We start from the raw sequence: 26,542 nt of genomic DNA on the forward strand, positions 1-26,542 counted from the left end.
GGTGAGTTTCTCGGACCCTTCTAATTTAGTGGTTTAATTTCCAGCCGCAATCGTTCTCGCCTCCGAGAATATTAGCACCTCTTCGCGTGTCGACTTTTTTCTTGAAAGTCACGGTGCTGAAATTCACACTATCATGACATCAACTGGATAGCTAACCTGGAATTAGTTGTAGAATCTTGACTCCCGAACAAATAAGTCACAATCCAATTGAATCGATCTCGCAATATGCATGATTATAGGTTTCAGAACAACTACTGTGTAATTTGTTGTTGAACGTCTCGTAGATTGATAACGTCTCAAGGTGAACCGATCTCAGTTGATTTTATCATTCTTCTAGAATGCTGTGCTCAGGAGAAATAATAATTGTTAATTAGGCATGATCCATTTAATAAATGCTGAATAAATTATAGCTCATGTATATTTTTATACATCATAAATATGTAACACAGACTTGTATACAGACCTATCATTCATCCATGATGTAGGTATTATTCTATATGTTTATTACTACAGTATACGGAAATATAGCAGTTCTCTAGTTCTCCACACATCATCCACAATATTATTCTATCCACTTATGAAATAAGAAGCAATCGTTATTCTTGTATTCACTCAATATTGTGTTCTGTGAAGTTTTTTATTCTCCTCGGTTCTAATAGGATTGAGATACGTTATTTAGATAGGCTTGGAGGAATCAATATACCAGTAAATCTATATAGGCATTGAACTCATTTAGGGGAGAAAGAGAACACAAATAGAACTTGAGCAAAACAATTTGCGGTTCAAATAATTAATCCCAAATATATTGATTTATAAATACGGAAGGGCTGCTTTAAGGTCAGCCCTTCATTAACTTGATTTTATTTTTCTGGTGAATATGGGTTACTTCCGATAAGTCTCGCTGTGTTAGCCATCTCTATTGTTGAGTTCAATCACCATAGTCAAGTAACAGTCTTCCTATATATTTTTTTTCAATTTTTAAAAATGTTGCTATGAAACCATAGTTCACAAAATCTCAGTATAATTGTTTTTCCAATTCATCTGACTTCATTCATTGACGTCTGGTCTAGAAGGCGGCAATAGTTTGAATACACCGTAAATTTATCCATCCAGTCCTTTGATATCTTTCGAGACGGGTCCTTATCGTTAGGTGCTTTTGTCTGATATGACTTTAACAATACTTTTATGATTGTTGAGAGCATTGATCTGTAGGTCGGTCGAACAACTGAACCTCCCGATGTGGACAGCCAAGTGATTTGCCCAATAATGGCTTCTTTTGTGAGCCAACGCGAGCTTTTATCACTCATTGTTACAAATATGAAATGATCTCAGCTGTATACATGTCGGTGTCAATATCCGTTTTGAAGCACCAGACAGTATTTCAGTAAAAATTTATGTGAATTAGATTATTAATAATGATAAGGTGGTTCTGTATAGTACAATATTGGTCCAAATTTGGTTGTAGATAGTGATACTGATCATTCATCCTTTTTTAAATTTTACAACAAAATGTCTTGAAACATAATGAAAAAACTATGTAGGATATGCTTCCTCTATAGAGAAAACGATTTCTCTACTCAACGATTCAACAATTCTAACGAATCTCCCTGTTGCAAAAAGTTCATTTCCGTATGCAGATTAATAATCCTCTACAAATTGAGTTATGAGTTAGATAGGAGTTATAAGGTTGGATGCATCGTCAAGTACTCATCAGAAGCACTTTAATAAAAACTATGAAAAATAGTTTTCTAGTTTTCAAGTTCACATACCTTGTTGTTCTCACTTGTTTTGAAATTATATGGAATTCATTATCAAAATAGATGAATTCATATTCCTCACTCTTGGAAGATTTTTAATTGGCATTCAAATAATTTTTCCATCAAGGTACTTTACTTCAATCAAAAATTTCTTGTTATTTTAGCGGGAATTAATTGCTTCGAAATAAGTTTTTCGTGAAGCTGCTTTACTTCTATTGGAAATGTCATTCAATTGTAGCGGAGATTAATGAACAAGTATGAAACTATTCCGTTTGAAATCACTTCTTGTAATGAACCCCAACCAAGTTTATTTGTTCATCAGATTTATCAGTTACAGCCCATCGACAGTCTCTGCAAATTGTATACGTCCTTGTTTGTGATATTAATCGTGTTTTCTCTCTATAACGACTCAATTAAGGGTCATAACTCATGATGAAAATTGAATAATGTCTTAATTTCTAACAGGAACATGCAAATAACCATTGTGCTCTTCCCGAAAGCAAGCAATTAAAAATTTTCCACGATGGATAAGTTCGTTGTGGCATTCCTGTAATTGACCACTCAGTTCGGAGTAATTGAGCTGATCCATATCAATCACGTATCTACACAATAAACTTTCATAGGCATCAGCTCTACAAAGGCGGCGAGTCTTATCAGCTCATCTCTGAGAACTCTTTCCATAACTAATGATTAATTACTCAATTTTGTATTCTACTTCACAAAATATTCCACATTTTGCGTTCATAAACAGAACAGATTATGTAAGTTCACCGTTGAATCTCAAGCCCTCTATGTAAAGGGATGTTCTACATTTTTCCACAAAGGATCAAGATTCGAGTATCATAATTGGAGGAAGGAGAATAATATTTCTGAAAAGCCCGTTACACATAATGTACAGCATGTTTTAATCTGGTTTGGTTTGGATTTGGTCAATTACAGAAAAAAGATTCACATCATTGAATGAAAAGGTGAGAATTTGTTCTATTAATCAACAAATAAGGAAACTCACTGTTAAATTTCAACTCTTTATCAACCTTCTAATTCAGTATTAATTCAGTATCAACTTCCTCATTCAATTAATATGAATGATTCTCCAGGGCCAATGGATAAATGGATAAACCTACCTCCTCCAAGAAATTTAAAAAAAAATCAGCTTTGAATTCAGCTAAATCCCCCCTCCCACTGAAAATTGGGAACCTGGAAAATGATGTCAGCTTTCATTCTATGAAAGGTCAGCAGTTTGCTGCTTTTTTGGTTTTTGGGACCCTCCCAAGATCTGATTTTGAGCGACCTTCCAACAAAATTCAGGACTCAGCCTGCGTCCAAACCCTCCCCCCTTCCCTGTGTGCTCCCCTGGATTTTCATTACATTTTGTTATGGTGTCTATAAATTGGAGAATTGCGATAATGATTATAGAAAACTGTCATTTTCTTTGCACAATATCTTAAAGAGTAGTTTACAGTTGCATGAATGGATGCAACTAGTAATAAGTAATAAGAAATAATTATACTGAATCTATTAACATTATTATATTGTGTTACAGTGTGCTATTGGTGTATAGTACAGTACAGTGAGATGTACCGTGTCTTGCAAAAGTCATTTTTTTAAAAAGATATATAGATTCTCAAGTTGAGATTACACTGCTTTCAAACATACATTGATCAATCAGTATTACTGGTAGTCAAAATAAATTCATATCTAAGCTCCATGATGGTTCATGACAGTTGTCAAGTTTTATCAAAGATTCCTGTATTTTGCAAAAGGGAGCGTTCAGTTCAACTTCAACTTAATACTGCAAACACTTCATCGCTACGTGTCAGGCACATTTAAATCCCATCAAGATCAAGCAAGGCATATATTATACAGTTGCGTTCTTGACAAGTTAGTGCAAGCGTTGTGATGTAGAAATTTACATTCTCTCAGTTACATATATCGGCAAAGTACTCGCAAGTCTGACGGGAATCAAAGAGAGAAGAATAAGAAGGAGGAACATTTTCTTTCTTTCTGCATATTCTTCTCTCTTCTATTTGCACATTGAGAAGAACATATGAATACAGCTGCCCGCTGCCCGCTGCCCGCTCCTCTGTTCAACTTGAATTAATGTTTGGCTATAAGTTAAACAGCTCAAGTCAAGGATGCTCTCACTATCTGATCGGCTCTCACTAATCTAGCAAATTATAATGAGAGAAGGGCTTGCGTTTATCTGATCACGAGTTGAATGAATGTTTTATTTGCCACCGACATGGCTCTGTGCTTTGTTCTGGCACGTCTGCCTGCTTTAGGCCAACTCATTTCCATGTGTGTGTATCTCTTCTGTAAGTGAAATCCACTTCAAACCGTCAGAAATCCCTCTATATGACATCTATGCTCACTGTTCAACCAATGCTAACAGTCTGAATCTCACTATTTAGTATTTCTCGTACTATAGTTGAGTTTGTTGTACTTGCATATGAATGCAGTACTACTACATTAATCAGCATTGTACGAATATTGAGATCCATTTAAAGTATCAATAGGAAAAGGCTTAAACTGTAATATAAGACTAGAAATGCACATAAGCTGGAGAACTGAAGCTCTTCAGCTGATCCTATGGAAATATCGTGTAGCCTTTACAAACAGTAGCTTATCATTTCAATGCTCAAAATGTACGATTCTTCAATAGTAATCTATATTTCCTTGTTCAAAAAATATATTTGAGAATATTTGAAGCAAGATGAGGTACATTGAAAATAAAGTCTTATTCATCGTCCTTGAATAAAATTTTGATTATCTGGAATATAAGCTGTGAGATTCTTAATATACATTAGATTCTAATCGAACATTGTCTTTGACCTTATAATTATTATCTTCAATATAATTTGATTATTTTACATATAAATAATTTTATTGATGGTTGTGTTTTGTTGCTCAGGTGGTTGTGATGGGGGAGAACGATTTGTGGGAGGTGGACGATTGGGAGGAGGGGGTGGGTCCCGGTCCGCCCCCAACGAACTTCCCGCCGCCGCCCCCGCGACCCCCCTACCTCGAGGACCATGTTCCCGCCGACGGCCTCACCACCTGCGACCTCTGCACCTGGGCCCGCCTCCAGTTGCCACCCCCGCCCAGACTCGATGCTCCACTGGGTAAATAACAAAATTATAAAGTTCCGAAATTCAAATTTCTTTTATCACGAAAATGAGCATACAGTATACAAATAGACAAATAGATAGCGAACTAAAAAAGGAAAAACATAACTACTGGACATAGAACTGAAATTGAAAATGTCTTCAACATTGCTCATGTGAATAGAAAGTTTAGCTTAAAATCTTTAGAATTTATAGAAAATTGCTTGAGAAATCGAGTAAAACCAATGAGACGTTTGCACTACTGAAAACGGGCTGAATGCTCCACTGACTAGATTTCTGACATGCTCCTTATAATATTAATAGTCATAGATATATGTAATGAACTTGTAACGGGACGCACCTATCGACTTGATTCTCTAAAGTTAGCGAAAGGTGACCAAATTTCATCCCCAAAGAAAATGACAAAAGCTCTCCAGTCCATCACTGATGTTATTTTTTCTATTTTTAGAAGTTATCATCATCTCGTGAATTATCGTAGAACTTACCTCAATCAAACCTTGAGGAGGCTGAATATTATCATGATATTAACTAATCAATTGTTGGCTCGGCTCTCAAGAAACTTGAAAGTGTTATAATGTATAGTCAATGAGAAGTACTTCATTAAATTTATTGCAAACGTGATGTTTCAAGTTAAAATGTGGTTGACTGATTAACTTTAATATTTTAGTGGTGAACACGGAATTTATTTGTCGAGATAGGTATCAAATACATTTCATATGGAAAGAGCAAATTACATGAGAAAGAGGGACTTGGACCTATCTCTCGCAGCAAATATCATCCATCACTACTTCTTACAGGTCATTGAGTGTCAGTTCCAAAAAATCTGCAGGCAGGAGAAAGGCAGCATATAGTATTAGCGGGAGATCGATTATGATAAAATAGCTCGCATCTCACTCAGTCGGCAGTGACCTGAAAATTTAATTTGATAACTCATATTACAAGAGACTAAATATTTTGTGTGAGAACTGAGAACTTCACCAAGCCAAGTCCCTCTCATCATATACTTCGAACACTGTGGTATACAGTTATGAAATGTCTGTATATCGTTATACTTTGAACACACTCACTCACAGACAAGGACGATAGCAGAGCAGACGTTTTCTTTTTGGCGCCTTTTTTTGGCGTCTCTCACCACAACTTTTCCTTCTTTCTCTTTCATCTATGTGTGTGTTCGATTATTTGTTGCGCCGGGCGGTACTGTACTAACGACCACCTGTGTGCCGATCTTTTCGAAATGACATCAACACTGCCAGCCGCACGGCTTTTCTTCGGAAAGCTTGCTCATGTGTGAAAAATGAGGGGTATATGTGACGGCGGCAAGTATTAAATAGATCTTCCCTTTATTCAAGGCTTCATCGACGTCATAAACTTCTCTCAGTCCTCTCTCTCACTCTTTCTCAATGTTTCTCTCTCTTTCTCTCTCTCTCCATCTATCTCTCTCTCTTCCTTTCTTGCTCACTCTCTCTTTCTTTCTCTCTAACTTTTTCTGTCTTTTTCTCTCTCAGAAACACCTTTTCTGCCGTGTGTGATCGTCCATTGCCGAGAGTGTTGAGTATTTACATGGGTATAGTATGTTATTCAGCCATACAGCCAGCGGGGATCCTCATTAAAGCACGTTGTTTGCCTACCTATAGTGAGAATGTGAGCTTGGTCTCACATCTAAGTTATTGCTCGCCCGCGAAAGATGATTCCTCAGCCAATTTCCACAACTTGTTAGAGAAATATTGGCACAAAATTGGACTCGTAAGTTCAGCGTTCAACTTGTCTTCAAGTCAAATATCACATACATTACTCGGCTTGTAATTTTATATGTTGAGATTTTGTGCACCGAATCATGATAAAGTATGTTTATGTTGTCTGTAAAGAATAACTTCCATACTAAGAGAATATCAAAAGGTGGAAAAGTAGAAAAGTTTTGTTCCAATATCACTGCCTGAATAATATTTTTCTGAATTTGCGAAACTCATCTCTTATTTTCTTATTCAATCTGTGATTCACATAACTTGCGATAAATTATAGATGATATATCAATATTCTAAAAACTTAACAATTCTTCAACTCAACAATCTACACTAGAACTGGAACAATATATTATTATGTCTTGCATCCTTGCATGTTACTCATGAAGGATTATTCTCTGGTAAGGAACTTTCGAAAAGTGTAATTGTCCTATTACAGATAAGCTATAAATTGTTATATAGTATATCGTTTTTCTATGGTCATTTGGTTCAATGGTGTTCTAAAACAAGTAGGCTAAGTCTGGATTTATCTGTCATGCATATCTCATCTGTTTCGAGTAACGGTGAAGGCACGAGATTACCACATTGAAAAATCTTCAGTAGTGGTAGTAAGATCCACTTTAAACTGTCAGCATTGATTGAATGAGGAGAGTAAGTGTTATTCATAAGGAATGCTGATAAAGTGTAATATTGACGTGGGATAGAGAGCGGCAGCGGATATGAGACTTGAAAAAGGTTGAATTTTCGAGATGTTTATCTGTGAATCAGTGAAGCCGTTCTCACACAGATACTTGTAACCACCTACCAATAAGTTTATTGGGAACTGATAACAGGGTGGCTAGTATTATGTCCGGTCAGGACCCGACATATGTTCCTTTTGTTTTCAAGGTAGAGAAAGAATCGAGAAAGAGTTGAACGGTGATTTTTTACCGAATTAGTAGCCCATTGTGAAGTGTGTTAGCGTGTTAAAGCAGAAGAAAGGACCACGGCAAAGACGGTTGGGCCCACATAAAGTGTCGGATCTTTGTGGGCGACTGTCTTCTCCAAGTCTCTCACATTTCTCTCTCTTTCTGCCTTATTTCTCCCTCTCAATCTGTCTATCTACATCGATACTTGGATTCCTGCACCCCCCAAACTCTGTATTGTTTTCCTGTCTCCGGTAACAATCTGGTAGGTATTGTATGGCTCGGCTCCACAAGATTCATGGCGCAAGATTTTTGAAGATGTTTTCGGAATGCTGCAAAACGCACAATTATGTAAATGTGATATAGGAATTTGTCCAGCAACCAGATTCGCAGACATTCTTGGGTGAATAACCTACTAATATTGTCTTCAGAAAATGATGGACATGTAATAATAATAATAATTTCTCTGATTGCCAATGAATTTCAACCAGAGGAGTTTATTGACAAAACATATACATAGTTGTTATATTATAAATACAAAATTGCTAATACTAAACTTGGTTCCAATTATGATACCCCACTATAATAATATGTGCCGAGGTGATCATAATATTCTTTTCTAAAACATGTATAAAAAATGTAATTAGTAGTTTTAGCTATAAAGGTTTGTTAGTTAATAAAGGTAGAATAAAAAGAAGACAGTAGTTCATTCTATATCCTATTTACAATGAGCTCCTCGGTCTGGTAAATGCCAGTATCATATAACCAATTCCGTACTGCTCTTTTAAATCTATTTATATTTATTTCGTCCTTTGCGATCTGCGGGATTTTATTGTAAATTCTAGGACCTAAATATTGTACAGATCTCTGACCAAAAGCTGTGTTCATTCTGGGAACGAGAAGAAAATTCAGATTTCTAATTCTAGTGTTGTGGCTATGGAAAATTAAATCGGTGAAATTTATATTCTTCTTAATATAAATTACTAAAACTAATACATAAAATCTGGTGTGGTACACTCACACAACTTTCCTTGCTCATATTTGAAACTACGATCAGACTTCTGTATATGTGTATAGAGTATATAATTGTTTTCAGAGTACTTTTTCCTTTGTGTAAACTGTGAAATTCGATGATTTTTTTTTAGTCGTCATTTTTTTAAAGTCGTCGAAACAGCTGTTCTACAGATGAAATAACTCTACTATGTGTTCTTTTTATGAACTGCACTACCTACCTACCTACCTCATGCACTAGAAGGAGGTTACTAAGTTTATTTCTCAAGGATGGGGTGGACCCACCATTAGTTTCCCAGAAAGAAGACTCATGCCAGTTGATAGAGCTGATAAATAACTATACAGGGTATGAATTTGAAAAAATCGGTCAATTTATTTTTGAGAAAATCGTGAAAAACATGGTTTTGAATTAATTTACTTGCCTTCCCACTGTAAGCCAGGCCAAATCTTAGATGAATATGGTAGAAATTATATTATAATTAAATTAGAGAGCCTCGCTCTCACACCTTCAGTTCCACGGCCGGCACCACACCTCTGTGAGTACAACATAGCCAACAATCAGCAATCGCCCATTCAATTCTACATACATCTATTTGAGACATTTCGAAACTATTCAGTGGAGCTATATTTGATGAATAATCAAATTTATCATTAGAATTAGATAGGACTTTTCCGTATAGGGAATATTACAACAGCTTTATAAAATAATTTGTAATTTTCGAAACATTTAATACCGAACATATTTTACAATGATAGTGCTAGTACATAGAAAATGTAGAACGTTTTGCAAGTTTAGTATATAGGTACTCCTTTATTAGCATTTGATCTAAATTCTAGTTCTTAATTGCTCGTTATCTAAAAATTATTCTCAATGCAAAGTGTTTTTAAAAAAACGAAAACAAAAAAATTAATCTGAACATTATTTTGGTCACACAATAAAACAATCTGAGTAAACGTTTTCTCAGATTTTATACACTCTTAATGGACATGGCTTTTGTTCAGTAACAACACCAACAAATGTTTGACAATATTATCAATCATTATTATGATAATTATAATGAATGATGAAATCTTAAATACTAGTAGTTCTGTGAACAGTAGACCTCACGCAGTATTCTCATCCACAAGTACCTGATTGAAACTATAGGCCTTATGGAAATACAGCTATAGACTGGCTTGTCAGTTGATTTATGATGAATAATTCTATAGTCTGATTTTTACTCTAATATTGGCGTATGAAGGAGGCTTCTCTTCCTTTTATATTATCCTTGAAATGCAAAATCTCCAAAAACCTTGTATATACGTCGACGCGCAATTAAAAAAGGAACATACCTGTCAAATTTCATGAAAATCTATTACCGCGCTTCGCCGTAAATGCGCAACATACAAACATAAAAACATTTAAACATTAAGAGACTGATAGCTTCTGCTGACATCAAATCTAAGGCTGTATGGAATCTAATCAGGAAGGAAACTCCCATCAGGGTGAGTACTGAGTATCCAATTGTGATTGATGGCCTCCCAGTAGGATCACTTTGTGAAGTTGCTGAAGTATTCAATGACTACTTTGCTGGGGTGGTTTCATCGAATAATAGGCTCAGTTTGGGGGTTTTTGACGGTCCTTCTTTTTGTGATTTACTTGTAAATTCTAACCCTGGTAATGCTGCTGTCTCTGAGATGCCAACTTGGTCTGAGCAAGAGGTTGTATCCATTGCTAAGAAGCTAAAAATGAAAATGTCCAGTGGGTCTGATGGAATTCCTTCAAAAATACTAAATGAGTTTTTCCATTGTGTCAGTGGTCCTGTCACTCAGCTTCTGAACAGATCATGTGCTTCTGGGTCATTCCCCGCCTGCTTCAAGGTATCTAAGCTAAAGCCAATTTTCAAAAAAGGCTCTCGGAAGGAAGTGGATAAATACCGACCTATAGCTAACTTGACCTCTTTGTCCAAGGTATGGGAGAGAGCAATATATGACCCCTTGCTGGCTCACTTCCTGAATAACAATCTTTTAAGTGAGTGTCAATATGGTTTTAGAGCTGGAATGTCAACCGTAGATGCATTGGAGAGTTTCATCAGTGATATCTATTCATCATTGGATCAGGGTGTTAAGGGCATGGGGTTTTTCGTTGATATGAAGAAGGCATTTGACAGCCTGAACCACAGCATTCTCCTAAGGAAGCTTCATTACTATGGAATTAGAGGTAATTTCTTGTCGATGATTGAGTCTTATCTTAGTAACAGAAACCAGATGGTTGAAATAGAGGGCGATAATGGTGTTGTCATTAATGGTAAATTCAGGTCTGAACTTCGTCCTGTTGGGAGAGGGGTCCCACAGGGATCAATTTTGGGCCCCCTTCTGTTTCTGATTTACATTAATGACCTCCCTGCAAATGTACATCATGCCAAATCAGTTCTCTTTGCTGATGATTCAAATTTCCTAATAACAGCTAGGAATAGTGATGAACTTCAGCTGACTGCAGACTCTGTGCTTAGTGAGGTGGCTCAGTGGTGCAAGGCAAACTTGTTGGAGGTAAACATTAAGAAAACCTCATTTATTGAATTCCAGATACAGCGATCACAGCTGGGCTCTTTTCAGTTTGATATTGATGGTGAGGAGGTTCAGCCCTCTACCTCGGCAGGGTTCCTGGGAGTGACTGTCGACCGGAATTTGGCATGGTCAGTTCATGTGGAATCACTGATAAAAAAACTCAATTCAGCAGCCTTCATTATCTCAAGATTATCTGGGGTTCTGGCAAGAGATGCTGTGATTGCTGCCTACCATGGGTATTTTGAGTCACTACTCTCATATGGCATACTGCTTTGGGGTGCTTCAAGAGATGCACTGATGGTTTTCAAAGCCCAGAAGAGAACTGTTAGGATCATATTTGGGAAGCCCCATAGATTTTCTTGTCGGTCCATTTTCAAGTCATCAAGAATCATGACAGTTCCTGCTCTTTATATTTACAACCTGGCTATTTTTGCTTATAAGCCAACCCGGTTAAAGGAGGCTCAATCACTTGGCCTGTTCAAAAGAATGACTAAGGACTGGTTGATTGAGGAGTGTCCGTATAGTTGGCAGGCACTCATAAATTAAATCCTAGGCCTTCCTTTCAACATTTTCAAGATTAATTACTATGTGAAAGAGGCTGATAGACTGACTATATTTTAGTACCGTACTCTACTATTCTATTTTTTATCTATAAATGTTTGTTTTTTGTGTAACTGGTATCTATAATAGTGTGCATCATAGTCATAGTTACTTTTGTCATCTTAATATAATGCATTGTTTAGAAATAAGAACTAGTATTGCTAGATTAAGTTATGTTTTTATTGACTGATTTTTGTATGACAATTGTCCATGCTTTTCTTGTGATGGCCTATGACATGTATAAACAAATTAAATTAAATTAAATTAAAAAAGAGAAATGCCAAACCGTCGACTTGAATCTTAGACCTCACTTCGCTCGGTCAATTAGAATCAGAATATTATAATATAATATTATATGTTCATTAGTTTGTGAAAACTCACTAATGACCGATGTATCAAATTTTCCAGCGATGGATTTATACTGTGTATTTCACCAAATAAAGAATATTATGAGAAATCTTTTATGATTCTCTGCTGAGAAAACGGTTCAGATTAACTTGACTAGCCATTCTAGAAAGAATTAGCCTATTCATAAATTTCAAAACTATACCGTACGGTAGTACTGTGGAATGGATCATAATTCCTCAAAAATGCAGTTTCTCCTAGAAAAACGAATTAAGTTAAATTGATATTCGACAGAAATTTAATTGAGACATACAAATATATTACATTGCAATCAAATTATTGTGCCATTAATTTCATTTTTGTAGTGCTTTATTCAATTATTGTAAACAATTCAAATTTTAATCATCCACTATAACTTCCTATGGAGGCTGCAATTTGCTTATAATTCAAGTGTAATTTTGTTTCAGAAGCAGAAATAGATAGCACGCTCTCGTGGACTCTGACTCTGGTCATTGTATCATTGTTATCCGCTCTGTTGGGAGCTATTATTATGGTCACACTACTCAATTGTAGGAGGTAAGATATGAATTACATACCAGCCTACTACTAATTAATATGGCCAACTTACAATACTTTTGGTTGAGAATAGAGTAGCAGGCCTCAGGCCTATGTAGAACGTCTTCTGACTTTTCTTCTGACTATGAATAGAATGAAACTATTACAATAAGGTCAACCCATAATCTTATTTAAACACACATTCAAAACTCGAATCTGTAAAACTTCTTCGGACGTTAATAATTTGATAGTTAAGAAATTATCTTCAGTAGCAACCTAAAAAATAAAAAATACATGAGAATTCAGCACATGAAAGTTCTTGATTTGCACATCTCTTACGATCTCTTACGATCCAGATTTTTCAAATTAAATATTGAGCAAGCAGTATAAATTCGTATCTTGAATAGTACCGGTATTTGATAAACTTTACAATTAGTTTCATTCACTCTAGATGTCTACTTTATTTATTCATTTACTAGTAGTTCTGTGAACAGTAGACCTCATGCAGTATTCTCATCCACAAGTACCTGATTGAAACTATAGACCTTATGGAAATACAGCAATAGACTGGCTTCTCCACACATCTGTGTAATCACTTGTCAGCTGATTTATGATGAATAATTCTATAGTCTGATTTTTACTCTAATATTGGCGTATCAAGGAGGCTCCTTTTTCCTTTATATTATCCTTGAGATGCAAAATTTTCAAAAACCTTGTATATACGTCGACGCGCAATTTAAAAAGGAACATACCTGTCAAATTTCATGAAAATCTATTACCGCGTTTCGCCGTAAATGCGCAACATATAAACATAAAAACATTTAAACATTAAGAGAAATGCCAAACCGTCGACTTGAATCTTAAGTTACATCTGGTAACACCTAATATTATTGCTGACGCTGTATTCCATTGTAATGCTCGATCATAGTACTTTTAGTCAGTCTACTGCCAAACTTCACCGAGAGCACTTCTCTCTTTTTCGATGTATATTTTATAATTATGTGTTTGAAAATAAAGTTTTCTTTTTAAAAAGGTGTTTGGTTACCCCAGAACTATAACTGGCGCCCGAACTACCTTCCTTACGTTTTTTCGAGGTTGTTCATTTAACAACAAGTTTTTTTCGATTCGCGATCTTTAATTTCGACTTCGTGAAAAATCCGGAAAACCAGTGAGTGAGGTGAACCCTTCAAGACAAGTTCTCTGCGTACCACACCTGCGACCTTCGAAGTTCAACCTGGCAGACAACGAAGACTCCTTCCACAAATTTGAGACGGAAGTAAAACTACCATCAACTGTAAGTACAGATGCGAACATTTTCTTCACTTCATCTTCTACACTCATTCGACCGTCAAAATTAGACCCTGTGATCATGTCAACCAAATCTATCCCGAAATATTTGCTGGACTATATTCCAAAATTCGATGGAACTTCCAATAAAATTCCAAAATTTATCAAATCTCTCCAAGACATTTTCAATCTGTATTGTAACGATAAAATTGAACAATCACAACGCGAAGAAAATCATTGGCTGTTATTTACTGCCGCCCTCCACAGTTTGGAAGGTGCTGCAGATGATGTTGTACAAAATTGCGAGTGTTCCAACTTAGCTGAACTTATTGAACTTTTAACGAAAAGCTTCTCTGATAAACGCACGGTCCCTGACCTAATAGCCGAAATTGCTGTAATGAAATCATTCCAATACGAACACCCCCTCGACTTCCTACAAAGACTCAGTGAAAAACGCACCAGAGTGGTGACCCGCTATAAGCTTGATGGTGTAACCGGGGATCTCCTGAAAAATCTTCTCGAACAACTCGATACAACTCTTGTCCGCACGCTCATTCACGGTGTTCATCCAACACTCGGAGCTCATCTTCAGGTATACAAACTCAAGAACTTGGACGACGCCCGCGATACCCTGCGCAGTGATTGTAGCATTGTTTTGAAACAATTAAAATGTGCAGAGCCCGTAAGTGACAAAAGTGCAGTGAGTGAAAAGCAAATCAATTCTCAGTTCCAACCGCGGAATTTCTTTCAACCACAACCAGTGTTCAATCAATTCCGACAATTCTCTCCTCGGAATTTCCGCCAGCAACACTTCAATCAGAATCGGTTCCAGCAACCCTTCACTACTCTGAATCGGTTCCAACAACCTCATCAAATCCATTTTCAACAGCCTCAACATTCTAATTTCCAACAAAGTGTAGTTCCCTCTACCTCTACTTTTCAGCAGTCGCAATTTCAAAATTTCCAACCGAAATCTTTCAATAACAATTCTCGTAACTTTTCAAACGGAGCACGAAACATTCAACAGTCTCACAACTGGGACTCGCAGAATACTGTCTCCATGCGTACTGCTTCTACTAATAGAAATGCTAACAATTCGGCAAGAAACAATCCTTTCCAGGATCTTCACTATCTCGATGAATCAAATGATGATATCAATCAAGTAAATGCATCGTCTCGTATTCAATTGTTGCAATCGCAACTCAACAATCTAACATCAGCTGTGAATGAAATGGCAGATCATTTTTTAGGGTGTGGCCCAAATCCGGCGGAAACCCCCCCATAGAGCTTGAATTGAATATTATTGATAAATCGCTACCCTATTTTGTCGATGATGTAAACAGAAAATGGCTTGTTGACACTGGATCGATGATGAATTATGTACATCCTGCAATTGTACCGCCAACTGTAACTAGATATAAGGAAAAATTTGTTGTAAAAACCCCGGCTGGTACAAGTGGTGGACATGAGTATATATTTTTTGGTCCATCCACATTATTTCCGAATCTTTCTAGAATTAAGATGTATATATATGATTTTTCCGACAGGTACGATATTCTTTTAGGTAATGAAACAATGCAACAACTCAAGGCCCATGTAAATTATGAGACTAATACGTTAGATTATGGCAACGTATCAAAACCGTTATTATCTGTAATTAATTCTAGTAGAAAACAAATTGAATTGAAACCTGGATTTAATGTAATAACTATCCCAGTTAGGTCTATTCCCACTGTAGGACAGGGATTACTTAAACCTATAAATAATTCTAACTATTGTATTGAAGAAGGTATAGTTGATATTGTTAATGGTGAATGTACTTGTATAGCTTTCTCTCATGAACTCATGACCATCAGTCCTGAACCCATGGAAATTGAGGAAGTAGAAACGATTCTTGACTCGCATAATGACTCAATGACCACACGTCCTGAAAATTTTGCATTGATAAAGAAATTGATCCATGAAACTTTACGAACTGACCACATGAATGACGAAGAAAAAAGAGAGATATACGATTTAATTATCAAATTCCCTGCGATAATAAAGCTTGATAATATTCCTCTTGGTTCAACAAACTTATTAAAACATAAGATCAATACTGTAGATGACAATCCTGTGTACACACGAAACTATAGGTACCCACAAATATTCAAGAAAGACGTACAAATCGAAATTGATAAACTGCTGCAAAATAAAATCATTCAACCCTCCAACTCTCCATACAATTCCCCAATATGGGTTGTTCCAAAAAAACTAGATGCTTCAGGAAAAAAGAAAATAAGAATGGTGATAGACTACAGGAAACTTAATGACAAGACGATAGCTGATAAATATCCTTTACCAAACATTGAAGATCTTTTCGGTAAAATTGGGAGAGCCACTTATTTCTCCACAATAGATTTGTACTCAGGTTTCCATCAAATCGAAATGGACCCAGAATCTGTTCCTAAAACTGCTTTTTCAACGGAAGATGGTCACTACGAGTTTCTTAGGCTCCCTTTCGGGCTGAAAAATGCACCCCCATTCTTTCAAAGAAATATGAATATATTGTTTGCTAAAATGCCGAATGTATTAGTATATATGGATGATATAATAGTATTCTCTGACAATTTGGAAGAACATTTGAAACATTTAAAATCTGTTTTCAAGAAACTACAAAATCACAATCTCAAAATACAGCTTGACAAAACCGAATTTTTCAAAAGAGAATTGTTATACCTTGGCCACATTGTTTCAGAACGCGGTATTCAACCCAACCCAGCCAAATTGCAGGCCATAAAGGATTTTAAAATACCTAAAACCGAAAAACAAATCAAACAATTCTTAGGGTTAACAGGCTACTATAGGAAAATGATACAGAACTATGCAAAAATCGCAAAACCTCTGACTCAGGCATTGAAAAAGGATGTAAAGATCGATATTAATAATACAGAATATGTAAATGCATTTGAGAAATTGAAAACAATGTTACAGAACAGTCCAATCTAATGAATATCATCTTAGTAACAATGTAGACAAGCAATTTGCTGTAAATCAGAAATTAATTAACGAATTCAATAATGAGATGAAAGTAATCAGAGCGAATAATCTAAAAATCAGCAATTACTTTAATTCTTTGTTCAATGAATCCAACCGAATGGAAATGAATCAGCAATCCTCTTTGTTATTCGACTCGCTCCTGCTTCTGAATAATAAAATATCTGACATTGTAACTAGTCTCGAATTTTGTAAATTGAAAATACTGCATTCTTCTATTATTTCTCATGATGATCTTTTTCTCCTACAAAAAAACTCAAATGTCAGCTTTATTTCAAATAAAATTAGTGTGTTATGGAAACTAAGCAAAGTACATTGTGGAATATTTAAAGACCATATTTCATATTTTGTGGACGTACCGCTATTGTCAACTGTTTATGAAACGTTTTTTCTATTGTCTTATCCTGTCATTGTCGGTAACGAAATTTTAACAACTATTGCACATCCTTCTTTTGTTCTTCGAAATGACAAATTATTTTCTGGAAATTGTGAACTCATTTATGATGATTATTATTGTAGTGAAGTAAGCGAACTTAATGATAAATGTATTGAGCAATTATTAAATGATAGGAATCTAGACGGATGTAGTAAGGTAGTTTTGAAAGACGGAGATTCTTTCATAAAATACGTAGAAATAGTTGATAGTTTTATATTATTTAATTTTAGTACATGTATGGTTCTGAATACTGATGTGAACAAGAATATTACTCTTTTTCTTAATAAGAAAACGCAATTGTTGAAAATTAATAGCTCAGAAACACTGATTGGTTACTACAAACCAAATATATTTTGGGAAAACGAAATTGTACTTCCAACTGAATTTGTAGAAAAAAAACGACTATCCAACCTCAACTTTGATCAAGTACATATTGCTAATATAAATTTTCAAAAACTTGATGTTCTAGATGAGTTACCTCTGACCGATAATCGAAACCTATGTATTATTCTATTGCTTATTTTTACTGTAATTTTATTGATTGTTATAATATTTCTCAAACGGCTGTTTATCTGGCACAAACTTTGTAACTTAATGAGTTGTAAATCTGAAGTTGAAAATGATACTGTACAGCATGAACCAGAACAAATATGCCCCAGACTACCATGTACTTAGTTTATAATACTTAAATATAATATATGTTTTTTATTTCTTTGAAGCTGAGGGCAGCTTCACTCTTAGGGGGGAGGAGTTACATCTGGTAACACCTAATATTATTGCTGACGCTGTATTCCATTGTAATGCTCGATCATAGTACTTTTAGTCAGTCTACTGCCAAACTTCACCGAGAGCACTTCTCTCTTTTTCGATGTATATTTTATAATTATGTGTTTGAAAATAAAGTTTTCTTTTTAAAAAGGTGTTTGGTTACCCCAGAACTATAACTTTAGACCTCACTTCGCTCGGTCAATTATTATTTATTCATCTACTATTCGTGGACAGAATCACAAATCATATAAATATGATTAGGAAGGAACAACAGGCTTGGCCCAAATCTATCCCATTCCCAGATTTTGATAAATTAATAAAATGTCCAAAAAATAGGTTATGTTTCTACTGTAAAACGTTCAAGTTCAATTTTTTATTAATTTGCAATTGGCTAGGTACTAATGGAATTGATATTTGAATAAAGAGATTTTTACACTTCAAGAATATTATCCTAATACAAAATACAGAAAGACTTCCTAATTTATTTACATATAAGTATTTGTTTCTAAATTACTGCTGATACTCATGATGAACTCAATTCTAGAATAATATAATATTGCTCATGCTTCGTATATCTAACACAGTCGGGGAGTATGTTCAAAATATTACAATCATCTTGTAACAGCCTGATATCGCATCTATCAGATCATCAAAGCCTTTTCATCTATGACTATGATCAAAGCCTGATTAAACCTCATCAGTTTGAAATTAGTGACTAGTAACATTGCAATATCGGGGGATCGAGCTTTGCTTTGGAGTACAAAAGCATAAAAAATTTGTAACGAAAGATGAAATTATAACATATTCATAATTTATATTTATTCATTTATCCATTCATTTAGTCACGTACAATTATTTTTACAGTTATATAAGAAGGCACATCAGGCTTATGCCCAAAACTGTCAAATTTATACTACAGTCCAGATCAAAATCTAGGTTAAGCTACTATCACTCATTAAAAAACAATTCATTCATACTTCAAAAAACAAACACATCATGAATTACAAATAGATATACTATGAATTCTATTTATAATAATATATTCCGTTTGCCACAATATTTGTTAATACATTATGTACTATTCTACACAATCAGCATTTAGTTACTATTTTAGACTTTCTGGAGTAAACACGTTTTTTATAAAAAATAAAAATAAACAAAAATTTTTTTTATTGCTAGATTATTATTTTCGTGAGGAATAACCCATAAATGCACTCACTCACTCACTTCCAGTACGGTATCGACAGACGACAAAATTTCCAGCTGTTTTTCCAATGACGTATTTATCCTTCTAATGTCCTTCAGCGAGTTATCCCAGGGTTGAGACCTAGTGCAATCGAATTTTCATATCATAAACATACTTTATTCCAAATTTCGTTAGAGCCGTTTTCGAGATCCGGTCACATACAGAATGATAATATATAAACATATAAACATAAATTGCTCGTTTAATAGTAAAGGATTAACGAAACTTAATTCATGATTTCTTTAAGAAAGGCTACAGTTCAATAAATTATCATTTTATTGAAATTCTTTATTACTTTCATAATTTACTCATACATTATGTTTTTTCTATTTTTCAGCAGACCCTCAGATCGAGGTGCACAACCTTCACCAGACAGTAAGTTCAAACTTTTTTTCCCAGCAAGAATTTGAGTAATTTTAATGAGATTTTTTCAAATTATTTTTATTGATCATTGTTAGTTAGTTTCACATATAATTGAACTACAAATATTTCGAATCAGGTTTAAGCAAATAAGTGATGGCAACACCGGAGTATGTACTTACTCAGAATGTGAGATGAAATATTTCTGTAGCAAAATTTGTGATGAATCAATAAATCATTATTGATATTTCTCTATAGGCTATGAGAAATATTTGGAATTGATAATGAGGAAACAAATCTAATAACATAATCTCAATCTTATAATCGTCTAATCATGCTTTCAAGTACTGGATCAAATTCCTTGTTGGAAATATTCAGGATAAAATGTTCGTTTGAAAGTTGTTACTTGAATGAGACAAATTTCATTTTTCAATAGTTAGAGCCTCCAAGTATCGAATTCAGATTTCAAGATTCAACCTATGGAAACAAAACAATCTAAAATGAAACAATTTTCATAGTTGAATCACAATTTGAACTTTCAAGTATAGTGTCAAATTTTATTTTTAGAGATACAAATAATTTTACTAAAATTAGACAAATTTAATGATTGAATAATTTTAGACGTTTGTATCGAATTATGTGTATGGAAATATCAATCTACACGTTGTTGAAATGAGACAAATTCAAGATTCGATTATTATTAGACATTTTCATGTAGGTACCGTTTGGAATATGATATTATTTTTGAGAGTTAAAACTCAAGCTTATGTTGTTGAAATGAGAAAAATTTCAAGATTGGATAATTTGAGCTTTCTAGTAATTAAACGTAGGATACAATCGTAGCTAAGTTTCAATACAAAATGGTTAGAGCTCCCAAGTACCTACTGAATCAAGTTTAGGGTGGATTCCCACATATCATTGCGTCAACGTGTCCGGTGTAGTGAAAATATAATTTTCATGTGTTCTAATGAGACTATTCATACTTACTCAGCCGGCCTGAGTGGGAATAGTCTCATTAGAACATATTGAAATGATATTTTCACTGTACTGCACATGTACTCTGATACCATAGTCTGATATGTGGGAATCTAGATTGAAACAGAAATCTGATTCAGTACTTGGAAGCTCTAAGCATTCTATATTGAAACTTAACTACGTGGATTAGCTTAAGGGATACATTTTCAAAATCTAAATCATTTTTATTTTAGTACGGCAGTGTTTAATAAGCTCTATTTTCCTTTTTCTGTTGACATGTTTATCATATAACTTAACTAGTTGTTCGAACTCACTGCCGGCGCACAAGTGGTTCTTGCCGGTAGTGCCATACATTGTAATAATTATTTATTTGTAGGCCTATTATATCATTTCTATTGCAAATAGAATGAAAATATTATTTATACGAGTCATTTATATACATTTATAAAAATCAAATTTGATTTGCTAAATGAGACAAATGTTTGGTTGGATAGTTAAATTCTTCAAAAACGCAATCTATAGTGTGCTAATATGTAATGGATTGATGCTGCAGATATTTGGTGCCTTGGAAGGAGAAGAAGACGGAGGACGAGTGGTAGTGGGGATGAAGACAGTGGTGCAAGGGGGGATCGCTCGAAATCGGCCGCCTTCCAGATGAGAAGCAGTGACGGGGAGCAGCGGCGGGCAAGCAGCGGAGTGTGGTCGTGGATGAGCGGGCGCAGTGCACCGGTGCGACCGGCGGCGATCGTGCCGGCGATTGCACCGGTCGCCAACCACTACACCCTGGACGAGGCGTACACGGCCGTCGAGGAGGCGCTTTACGCCGAGCTGGACCGACCGGCCTACCAGAACACCGCCTACACCGGCGACGACCCGGCGTCCTCGGCACCGAGCAGCGCCTACTACTCGGACCTGTCGGCGTCCGACCGCACCTACGAGGTCCCCGCGCAGACGTGGGAGATGGTGCAAGTGCCCCCGCCCCGTCCCCGCACCACCGCCCCACGCCTCGCCGCCATCACCGAAACTGTAACCGTTCCTTCCGACTATGTTTGAAGGTGCCTCAACTGCGTTTGAAGGGTCATTATTGTTCTAGTAACATTAGTGTAAATAAGCTCCTCTCTGTTCATCACCGACTTTGTAACCGTTCCTTTCAACTATGTTTAAAGGGGTTACTGGGTTGAAGAGGTATTATGTATTGTCTGCTACTGAAACTGTAAACATTTTCAAATAAGGGTGGAATTCCTCAACATTTTGTCATTCCGTCATCATGAAAACACTGTAATCATTGTTCCTTCCAACTATTTTTAAATAATTTTTGTTTTCTGAGTAAGTTAGTTGTGAATTGAAGGTGATATTGAGGTAGTTATCCATACTGAATGAAAATACTACATAGATATTATTGCAACCACAGATTTATTAAAAATCAAAATACCGGTTTTTGCTGTTACACCATTATTAATCTCTAGTAAACTTCAGTTCAGAACATACAAAAATAAGCTTTTTTACTGTTTAACAGAGATTGATACAGATTGAAGGTGTAACAACCGGAACCGGTACCTCGATTTTTAATAAATCTGCATTGGGGCAAAAAACTTACTGTAACCCCGTTCTTCACAAATAATAATATGGTTTAACCATTTCATTTTATCATGTTTGAAGATATACGGCTTTGTTCCTAAAATAAATTGTAACTTTTTCTTACAACTTTGTTCAAAGAGTAATCATAGTCTATATAAAGCCATAATCATAGAAACTGTAACTGTAACTTCCGCCTGTAAAGTGTTAATTAATGGATAATTGAAAAGTTTAATCGACTGACTGGTGACGGTTAGTTGAGGTTTTACTATAAGTTCAAAGGATGATTATGGAAGAAGGCGGTCATCACATTAGAAGCCATATCCATGATAATACAATACCGCACGTTATTACTGTATTACTGTATTACGTAGTACTGGTATCTATCGTTGTCATCCCTGCTATCTGTAATTGGTCCTTCCAACTACGTATGCTCAAAAGAGTAATAACTTAGTAAAGAGTAAATATGAGGATCATTTCCATTTCAATCTCCGATTAGCCATAGAATGTATATACAAGAATAATTTTTTCACCGAAAGTTACTTACACTTATGATTATTCTTCAAAATAATTGCCATGAAGGTTGAGTAATTTGTCATACCAGTGAACCAGCCTACCAAAACCCTCTTCAAAGAGAGCCAAGAGAGGCGGTCATGTTTATGGGTTTATAACTCAACATCAATATTGACGATCTGGCCGCACCGATCACAGCTGTTTGGTGGGGATGACAAGCTGTTCAGCTCTACGAAATTCGCCCTCCTACCCCTTGTCTGTGTTTTATGATATGTGATTGGAGGTTGTAAAAATTACCCTCGTACATCAATCATGAAAAGTCTCCGTCATAGAAACTAAAATCTTCCCTTATGTTATTAAAAGGGTTTCAATCAGAAAGAAGGCTGTGCTCTCTTATTATATTATAGTTGATAGAGATATTTAATATTTATTAATAAATATATGTTAATAGATTTTGTATATATATTTTGTGCGTGTCAACTAGAAATAAGTAGTATATTTTGTGAAATTCGTGAATTTTTCATGACTATGATGGTGTTATTCATGTCAATTGCTAATTGAATATTCTTCTGAAGTGGCGATTCATGTATCACGTTATGAAATTCAAAAATTATTGAAACTATATTTTTTAATAATAAAACACAATCCAAATGGAACTAGCCACCTTAGGTATTTCGATTTCACCCCAATAATTCAAATGTTCATTACAGTAATTTTATTATTATTATCATCATCATCATCATCATAAGTGTTCAATAACGTACTTACTTAAAAAGCATTTCACTGTTATGAGAATACTGTAAACTTCTTAAATTTCTGGGACTGGATTCAATTCCAAGAAGTTACACTTGATTGTGGAATACATTCTATAAAGAAGTTAATTTCGAATCATCTCAAAAATATAAGTGAATAATTGAATTAAAAATGAAATACTCCTCGTTTCCTGAAAAATCAATATATCTATTTTTATGATTTCTCCCTTTTTGTACTATGTACAAAATTAGAACCAAACTGAGCTTCCAAGTTGTAAAATTAACAGTTTGAAATTGTTAGACAAACATCTATTAACATATCATTGAGTGCTTTGAAGATTGTCAATTTCAATATTAAAGGAGAAGTTTTTTTGTGGGAAGATACACAAACGTGGGATGTACGTACACTACATGAAAAAGTTTCTATTACACTTAATTTTGGAAAAGGCAGACATTTTGGTGCATGTTTTGTCTGCCCTTAGACCTGTTTTTCTCCCCTGGTTCACTAGATACGAATATAAATACCGTAGTAATTATTCAACATGCAGATTTCATAAATGTTTGATCTCATGCTTTATGATTGATACCTTATTATTTCACTCTAAAACGTTATGTTCATCAAAATGTAGAAATCTGCTTCAATCAAACCCTATTTTTAAAAAAGTGATTTGTTTCTGTTTGCAGGTGTTTTGTGAATTACCGTAATTCAGAACAAAAAAATATATTTTCACAAAAGATTCATAAAAATCTGTCTTCAGTGTCAATTTTATTGAACTGATGAGAATATAGATGAAAAATTTCTTCTATTTGTAATGGCTACCGGTAGGCTATGTATTTTCAGTAGGAAAATGGTGTTTATAATTTTTTTATTGAATTAGATCAGTTTCGAATTTAACTTTGATTGTACTAATTTTGATTTCAAAACATAGTCTTCAGATCCAGATAGTAAAATATCCTGTATTTCTTTATTCTTTCTTTTCTTCCATTTACTTCCTCCATTATACTTTTTCAATCATGGTTGTTACCAGAGAGAAATTTATAAGTTGTACTGTTCATTGAAGATTCTCTTGGTTCGATTTTTTTAATTCTCCAGATAAGTTAATTCAAGGTAATTATAATACTAATTTGTGGTTCAATTACCCTGAGTCAATCTGTGTAGATGGATTTTATCTTTCAAAATAATATTTTAAATAATAGCCTATTTTGATAATTATAAAAAAATATTATTTTCCCATCTTGTTTTCTCTCAAGTTCCATTCATCTACTAACCTCGGGCAAGGCAGGACCTCAAAAGTGTAACTGAATATAGATGAGTTTGAAGCTGATCAATGTCAATCAATCGGGTTTGAACTGTGTAACTTGAATTTTCCCATTTTTTATATGATATCACTGGATACTGATAACTATAGTGAGGTACACGTTATAATGACAGTATTTGATTAACTTTGATGTTGCTATCCTTGTCTATCATTCGACAAAGCAGGTAGTACTATCCTTTTCTAGCTCCGCAACGATGCCAAATCTGTTTTTGACAATGCAGAAATATAATTAATTAAGGCAGAGAATCGACAACGCTGTTCTCTTATCTTTATCCACTGCCATTATAACGTGGACCTCACTATAGATAACTGATACTGATAACTGGATAGTGACTTGTATGATAAATCTCAATTGAAATTTAAAATAAATTTATATAAATGTTTATGTTTCAAGTCTTATCAATTACTTGTCTTGTAAAATAAAGGAGTAGTTGTATTTTAAATCGGAATAGAACAATTTTGTAAATGTGTTATGATCATATGATTACTACTTTTGTGTTGATTATGTCTGACAAATATTTCAATTGAGAATTATTTTTAAGGACAATACCATGATATGCAATGGCATTAGTTGGATGGTTTCTCCACTAATCTTCGTCCAACATTTTGTTTTTATCTATAAATCGGAATTCTTAATACATCTAAAAGTTATTGCTTCTGCGCTTTCAATATAATGTAGAGTGGACCTTTAAAAAAAGTTTCCTTGCCATTGCTGTATTTGATTTAGATAAATTTTACTAGCTTGAAATTTGACCATTTATCTCAAATTAGGTACATAAGAAATGAATCAATATTAGGTTTTGCATGTGATCCTATATAACTGAAGCATCTATTGTGCCATAATGATGATTATTATTGAAACTCAAAGCAATGAAAAGATGAAATCATTTTACAGAATTATTTTTCATTCAACAAGAAATATAGGCCTTACACATAAAAATTGAAGTACCTAGTAGTTGAAGATCTTTCATCAAGCTCTTTCTTATAATATTATTTGTGATGGGTTGTTTTTCTAATTTTGTCTCTATAATTTACAATTTTTATACTTTCACCTTTATCATGTGCATTGTAATGTAATGAATTTCATGTACAGTATAAAAGAGTCAATCAATTGAGGCATTTATCATTGTTTCAATAGCAAAGAGACTGAACAATTTTGTTGAAAATAGAATAGTTCATTATTTGAATTTTGAAACTATTGTATGTATTTCTGTATAGTAAACTATTTGTAAATTTGTGTATTATTCTAGAAATAATTTCAGAGAATAGTTTTTCAAGATTTTATTGTTGCTCCTGTAATATTAAGACGAAAAAAATATATTTTGTGTATTGAAATTTCTTATTATTCCTGAACCATTATTAGGGGCACTAGGCCTATCTTCCTCCTCCTGTTCCATCAAATAGCTCGTTAATTGATCTTTTTTGGTAATTAATCATTTATCAGCAATTACAGTCGAACCTCTATATAACGAAGTCCATTATCCCGAGAAAAAATTCGCTGCTGAGAGGTATTCGTTATTGAGATGTTCTGTCAAGAAAACTGCCACGATCCTATGGATCTTATAATATCGTATCACAGCGGTAAATGAATGAATATGGTACATAAAGCATATCATCGCGAAGGTAGGTAGGGTACCTATTAGGCCAATATTAATATGGAAATTTGAAAATTCATGCTGTCGATAGAAAAA

At 34.6% G+C, this 26,542-nt stretch overlaps 1 protein-coding gene across 2 annotated transcripts in view; it reads left to right on the forward strand.

The window, feature by feature from the left end:
- Nucleotides 1–26,167, forward strand: part of LOC111052918 — a 158,739-nt gene extending 132,572 nt beyond the window's left edge. The window contains exons 5-8 of one of the 2 annotated variants that reach the window (XM_039430381.1): nt 4,669–4,879; nt 12,497–12,605; nt 19,695–19,732; nt 21,246–26,167. In XM_039430381.1, the coding sequence (XP_039286315.1) occupies nt 4,678–4,879; nt 12,497–12,605; nt 19,695–19,732; nt 21,246–21,745 (849 nt within the window). In that variant the 5' untranslated portion in view covers nt 4,669–4,677 and the 3' untranslated portion in view covers nt 21,746–26,167. The remainder of the gene's footprint in view (nt 1–4,668; nt 4,880–12,496; nt 12,606–19,694; nt 19,733–21,245) is intronic. The other variant, XM_039430382.1, reaches the window with a different exon arrangement.
- The last annotated feature ends 375 nt before the right edge of the window (nt 26,168–26,542 follow it).

The sequence above is a fragment of the Nilaparvata lugens genome, chromosome 6, assembly GCF_014356525.2.
Source record: "Nilaparvata lugens isolate BPH chromosome 6, ASM1435652v1, whole genome shotgun sequence".
Classification (NCBI taxonomy): Eukaryota; Metazoa; Arthropoda; class Insecta; order Hemiptera; family Delphacidae; genus Nilaparvata; species Nilaparvata lugens.